The sequence below is a fragment of the Corvus brachyrhynchos genome, unplaced genomic scaffold (genome assembly GCF_000691975.1).
Source record: "Corvus brachyrhynchos isolate BGI_N302 unplaced genomic scaffold, ASM69197v1 scaffold139, whole genome shotgun sequence".
In the NCBI taxonomy this organism is placed as follows: domain Eukaryota; kingdom Metazoa; phylum Chordata; class Aves; order Passeriformes; family Corvidae; genus Corvus; species Corvus brachyrhynchos.
Genome location: NW_008246062.1, coordinates 780,254 through 787,201, shown reverse-complemented (window position 1 = coordinate 787,201; position 6,948 = coordinate 780,254). Strand labels below are relative to the sequence as shown.

The 6,948-nt window shown below is 51.3% G+C and overlaps 1 protein-coding gene across 5 annotated transcripts in view; it reads left to right on the top strand.

The window, feature by feature from the left end:
• Nucleotides 1–6,948, top strand: part of CNTFR (ciliary neurotrophic factor receptor) — a 198,194-nt gene that overhangs the window by 137,664 nt on the left and 53,582 nt on the right. For all 5 annotated transcript variants that reach the window (XM_017746643.1, XM_017746646.1, XM_017746644.1 and 2 more), the window contains one exon: nucleotides 5,000–5,230. In XM_017746643.1, the coding sequence (XP_017602132.1) occupies nucleotides 5,000–5,230 (231 nt within the window). The remainder of the gene's footprint in view (nucleotides 1–4,999; nucleotides 5,231–6,948) is intronic.

The following is a 6,948-nucleotide window of genomic DNA, read 5'->3' as shown; positions in this document are numbered from 1 at the left end:
GTGGGAGCCTGTGCTGGGGCACAGGCAGAGGAGTGGAGATGGAAGGTCCCAAGAGGAGTTCTGCTCCTTTTTAGCACAGTGCATGCCAGGGCAGTCCTCAGCTTTTACCAGGATTTCCCTATGCTGTTGCCCTTGATGTAGGTCAGGATTCATTAAGGAGGAAAATGAGGAAGAGGTTTCTATTGGATTTCCAGATGGATGGGTTTGGAAAGCATCAAATATGTTTTCATGGGCCCCACATCTCAGCTGCTTTGTCTCATCTTCCCTCCACATCTCTCTGCTGGACTGCTGTCCCGTTGGTCCCTGTTGCACTTGCAGGACCTATCCAGCTGTCACTCATCATTCTTAGTGCAGCAAAGCAGGTCACAGCTCATTTCACCAAGCTGCCCCAGGTTCATTGCTGGAAGCTGTGTGTGTTTATCCCACAACTGGCTCCCATCTTCCCCCCACTGCAGTTTTGCAGAGCTGTGGGTAAGATGTAATTTCTGCCCCCATTATGCATCATGATTGGCTCCTTTCTAGGTCTGGGACTTCAAGTCATAAGCCATGTTGTGCCTGACAGGGGATGTGGCCCTTGGCAGGCTTGGATGCTGAGAGGCATGTTGCTGGTTGGGTGCAGCAACATAGCCCCTCTATGATGACATCACAGCCTCGTGATGTCACTTGACCCAAAAGGCTATGGCTATCGCTCTGGCTCTGTGGCTTCTGTGCCCAAGCGCGGGGTGTAGCGATCTCTTAAAGGTGTCTCCAAAGCGAAGCCGCTCAGCAGGATCAGCTGCATACGCTCACACACGCGCGCACGCACAAACGCACGGATAGCTTCAGTAATATAAGTCGGCAGCAAAGATACAAGAAGGGTCTTCGCATAGACTTCCACAGGAGCAGCTTGCTGCTTCTACACTGTGAAGGGTTCCAGAGGCAAGAGACCCAGAACAATACAGAACTCAGGTCTAAGTACAGGAGTGGGGCTAGCACCAGGAACCAATGGTGTGAGGGCACGGGGGCGGTACAAAGGCGGGACTAGGGAATGGGGACCAGTGGGGGAGCTCTGGGGGAGTGGGGAGGGGCAGAGGCCAATGGGGGCAACCTGGAGTGGAGAACTTTCTATGGCATGGAACACACATGGTAGCAAGGGGGCGGAGTGGCCAACAGCCAACTGGGGAAGCAGAACGGGGGTAGATTACCGTAACAGAACAAAGCATCCTAGGAGAGGCTTCTTTTCTCACCCTGACCTACAGAGCTCTCTGTAATAGGGACTGTCTTACCGAGCACTCTGTCTGTTATACCGCAGGCTAACCAGCCACCACAAAAGGCAGCACACTTTGGAGAAGCAGGGTGGTGTAGGGATAGGACAGCATCTTGAGGTGTCAATTCTAGCCACTGATCACGTCTGTGTTGCTGGGAAGGAACCTTTGGAAGTGTCTAGTCCAGTGTTCCACTTGGAAAAGGTCTGTCCTCAGCAGAAGACCAGATCAGCCATGCCTTTGTCAACAGAGCCCTGACAAACCCCATGGATGAGGATCCTCCCTCTCTGTGGGTACCTGTCCCAGTACCCTGTTACTCTCCAGGAGAAAAGATTATTGCCCATGTCCAGCTCAAATCTTCCAAGCTGCAGCCCTCAACCATCCATGTCACCAGCTGATGTCCATGCAAAAGGGCTGGCCCTGCAGCACAGGCACCATTGTGGTCACTGATCCCATGTGTAACCAGTGACCAGGAGTGTGGACAAACCACCCTTTCCTCCCTGTTCAAGGGAGCAGTGGAGCTCTGAGTGGGCTGGAGGGGCTCCGGCCCATTCCCAGCCTGCAGCAAGTGGAGGGTCCCTGTAGAGCTCTGGTCACCCCTGCCCATCCCCATCCTAAAGCAGAACTGGTGTTCTCAATGCAGGACAGGACTGCTCCAGCATTCCAGGGGAGCTGTCCCCATGGTGCCCCTTCCCAAAGGGGCTGCCACACATGTGCACATCACTGTGGTTGGGTGGGACTCCCACGTCTGGCATGGAACAAGGGAGGACATGAGGACCTGTCTCTGCTCCAGTAAGATCATCAGCAAACTCTGCTGGGAGGAATGCCTCCTCTGAAGCTGTGTTTAGGGTTTCTCCTTCATCAGGAACCTTAAATCATTGCCTTGGAAAGGAGCATCACTTTCAAAGACCTGTCTTCCAGGAATGGCTCCCTCAGCCCTTCTGGATGAATGCCGGTGTGTTTGCACCATTTTAAGGACAAACAGGAAATAACTCAAGGTGACTTTTTTCCTTCCCAACTTAGTCCTTCAGCCACTAGTTACAGACAAGCTCTCAGCCACAGTCCTGAGAGGTAGAGATGAGCATCCCAGAGCTTTCCCCCATCTCAATCCTTTGGGAATAGGCATCAGGTAGGCAGGAGCCAGGTGAAGGGGACAGGTCTGTGGGTCCATCACTGCACCGAGCCTTTCTCCATGCCAGGCTGGTGGGTGGTGCAATGTCTTCAGTGTCTATGCCAAGCAGGACTCCCAGTGTAAGGACAAGATTGTCAATGGTCACATGTGAGCCAGCAGGAAATGGGAAGACAAAACCTCTTTACCTTATGCAATAAAAGAAACTAGAGGAGAACATCAGTAAAATGATTGAATTCTTACTGAAACTCTGATATCTGTATTTGTCCATCCACACATGTGCCTAGTCATCTGTGTGTCCATCCATTCATCATCCAACCATCCATCCACCTCCAGAGCCATTCAAATAGCCAGCCATCCACCCAGCACCGCTCCCATTCATTGTCCTTCCATCCCTCCTTCCCTCCATCCCATCTGTGCCCATCCAGCCTGCTGTCCATCTGTCTGTGGTTACACACATCCATCCATCCATCCATCCATCCATCCATCCATCCATCCATCCATCCATCCATCCACCCACTGTCTCCTTCCACTTCTGCCTATCTGTCTATCTGCTCCTATTCCAGCTACCCCTCCTCACACAGATGCTTCATCTTAGATGTTCTTCCCTCTTTCTGCCTTTCAGTAAATGCTCCCAGCTTTTTAAAGACCCTTGAAATACACTTTTCTGATCAGCACAGTTTCCCAAAGGTCTCCATCCTTGGCTAATGTCACAAATGGTCCTGAGGCATTCCATCAGCATCTTACTCACTACAAACCAGTCTGCCCCTGTCCTTAGCACCCCCTTTCCCAGCAGGGATAACATCCCCAAAGTTGCTCTATTCCTCTCAGGAGCAGGTGTCCTGACAGACCATCTGCAGGAGGGCTGAGACCTGCCAGGCACACATCCAGAGCCAGCTTTGCAGATGGGATCAGGATGTGGGCTTAGACACAAGGAACAGCTGGATCGTGCCCATGTGGTTCCACCTATTAATGGGACCCAAGAGCTGACATCTGGAGAGGGAGAAAAGAGAGGAGAAGCCTTGGAGGTACTTCTCCCATCTGTCTCCACCATCAGCTGCTTGCAGTCTCCCAAGGCTCACTGGGCAGCTCAGTGTTTTAGGTCGTGTCTTGTGCTATGGATTCATTTACTCACTGTTCTCGCCTTCAGTGCTGACATCAACAGCATCTGAGGGACATAGATTTCTGTAATTTAATCACAATTTGTGCAAAAAAAGACCACTTTCTTTTGCTTGTTTTGCTCCCCCTTATTTTATTAGGAGAAAGAGCAAGCTGTCCTTCTCTATTTGTCCTCTTCATGTCACTCGTCATTGCTAAGGTGTCTGTCACATCTTTGCTTGGTTGCCTCCTTTTATGGGTGAAAGGTTTGAGTCTACTAAACCATCCTTACATGGGATCTGTTTCCAACCTTAGCTGTTCCAGTTTCCTTCCTCTGCCCTGCTTCCAGTGGTGCTGTGCTCCTAAACAGCAGGGGGACAGGTTTGTTCATGGCTTTCGGGTTACGGTGCTTTCCATTTTGGGTTTGAGATGTCATTTCAGCAGTGACATCTTCTACTGCTATATTTGATAGCTTTGGTCTCGTGACTTTAGCTGCTATAAATCTTCGCAAGGACTTTCCCCATGTGTCAGGGCTGCTTAGTTTCCTTGGAAGGCACTTTGTCAAACGTGGTTTTGAAGCCCAAGAGAATTTTGAGAACTGAACCACCCTTGTCTGTGCACAAAGGTTTGATGAAGCCTTGAAGGAACCTCATCCCCATTCATCCTCCCATGCTGCTTCACCCTGTGTCACGCACACACACTCACATGGTTTTATCCTTGCCACATGCAGCTCAGCACAGCCAAGTGTAGCAACACGGGAAATATTCAGTTGCTAAGGATCATTAATGAATGTCAGCTCCAGCTCCTGTCCAGAAACCTGACAAAATTCAATTAGGCAGCTGGTGCCCAATGAGCTGTGTTGCCCCACTCGTGAGCTGCTACATCAAACAGCTCAGCAAGGCATCATGTTATTGTGGAAAGAAAAGAAAACCCAGACAGAGAGACAAACAGCACTGCATGCACCAAGCAGCTGTGCCTTTCCACAGCATGGTTAGGTTGCAATCCTCCTATCTGCTTTCCTGGATAGGGAATTGCAGGGAGAGTTACCTGCTTCCCATCTGTGCTAGTAAATACGTGGAGTTTGCTGGTGGCAAGTCCTGGGGCTCTGTTGTATCTCTGATGGGAGTTTCTGATGCGTGTGTTTGATTTTTGTCCTGCAGCAAGTCACCTAGATACAGGATTGGCAATGTGTTGTGTGCCTGGCTGTGCTGTGAGGTGTTTGGCTGGTGAGCCATACTTGCACCCCTGACATGTGTTCTCCATAGCAAAGGTGAGAGGAAACCATCCTGTGGGTGAAGGTGGTCCACGAATACTGATCCCCTGGTATTTGATCACTTGTCCACTCTAGCCTAAAATAAATCATGACTGGGGACAGGAGAAGAACTTGGACTTCCCTGGCCAACAACAGTGTCAGTCCATGCCTCAATCCTTCTCTTACTTAATGGATGGGATGGTAATATCTTATTTCCAAGGCAGCTGTGCTGAGAGGCTCTGAGCTCACCTGTTTTTCTCCTCTTCCTTCCCACAGACAGCCACACCCAGTACGAGCGCGTAGGTGCGGACGTGACCATGAAGTGTGGCTCCATGGACTGGGATGCAGCCGTGACCTGGACAGCCAACGGCACTGACATCGATGAGTCCCACCTGAATGGGTCCTACCTGATCCTGAAGAATGTCGACCTGTCACAGAGTGGCCAGTATTCCTGCTATGAGGGCTCCTCCTGGCACCTCAAATACCAGACCTACCTGAAGGTGGGAAGTGAGTACCCCAGCATGTCACGTGGAGGGGGGCAGTTTCTGCTCCCATATTGACTCCTCACAGCCCCCTCTCCTGCCATGCCAACCCCTCTACTTTCCATACATAGGGTTGTCAGCTGCACACCACCATATGAGGTCCTCATGGCATACTAATCCCTGCTGGAATCAGCCACTCTGCCCCAAGCCTTGGATCAAAGCCAGTAAATTAAATGGTGCCTCAGGAATAATTTGAGAAGGGATGTAGCTTCTCCATCCAGCCTTGTGCCACAGAAACCATCTCTGTAGATGGAAAATGCAGTCAAAGAGGATTGCAGTCAGCAAGGACAAGCCCTGGCTGGCATTACGGCAGTGTGGTTGTTTCAGAGGAGCAACCAAAAGGTGTTGGTGATCCCTGGGTTTGCACAGGCGCGCTGGAGGACAGCTGCTTGTCCCTCAGCATTTTGCATTCTACGCGGGATGTGCCGATTCACAGGCCTCAGCGTGGGAGATAAGAGTTGTGCTATATTTCACATGATGCTGAGAGCTGATAGCAGCTGTGTGTTTTGAGGGCTGCTGTGTTTGTACAGCTGATAGCAACTGTGTGTTTTGCAGCACAGCGTATCCAACTGGCAGCCGTGGGTGTCTGGGAGCACCAGCCGGCTTAGCCGGCTGCAGGATGGTAACTGTGATGCACCAGCTGGGAGCTCCACCATCCAGGGATGTGTCATGGTGTTTGTAGGTGGGTGTTATGTTCCCAGGTTTGGAAGACACAGCAGAGCCTTCCTCTACTCCTTATCTCACCTTCTGCACCTTGCATCAGAGCCAGGGTGGTGTTTCCATCCTAGGCCATGGTCCAGGGACAGAGGGTCACAGGAGGGTCTGTGTAAGCCCTGAAAATAAGGCATGAGGGGTTCACTGCACCTAGAGGACGGATTTGAATTTTAGCAATGTTGTTCAGTGTCCAACTCATTTAGGGTCATGTGGGATGGATCCTGGCGTGTCGGCCAACAAGAAGGGGTGCTGGAAGGAGCTGGTAGGTGATATGAGAAGCAGGTGAGGGGAAGCAGTCAGCACAGGGCAAGTGAGCAGGTGTGGGGGTTGGGAGTATGACAGGCAAAATGGCCACTGCTGCTGCCTAGCAAATGAGTCAGGGGCTTTTTAGCTGCATTGTCTGGTCAGGAGGTGTTCACAGCTAGTTCAGAGACGGAAAAGGCAGGAGCTGGATCTGGTGCAGGCAGCAGCAGAGGGAGGCTGTGCAGCTCCTTTGCTTGGGCATGTGCTCACCAGATCCCATCTACGGAGAGGTCCCAGGCTGTGCCAGTGCACAGAGGGCTGCAGCCCGGGTCTGCAGGAAACGGGGAGTGGGGAGAGGTTTGCAGCCTCCAGCCACCTCCTCTGCAGCTGTGGCATCACCGTGATTTTGCAATGGCTCTTCCGTCTACTAAGCAGCTCGCTAATAGTAATCCCTGTCAATCCACTCAGGGACCCGTGGGAATTGCTCAGCATTAGAGCCCAAATCCTGCTGTTTTCTATTACTGTGTTCCCACTTGCTGGAGACTCACAGCCCCCTGAGTACTGGGCAGCTGAGAAACCCAGTTGGACACTGCTGGGGCCACTGGTCCCAGGAGAGAGGGTGACAAATAAATAAACACATGTCTGGTGTTGTTAACACAATTAACTGTGCAAGGAACTAATCAGGTGAGACGCTTTTAGTGGTAATTAATTTAATTGGCTTGTTTT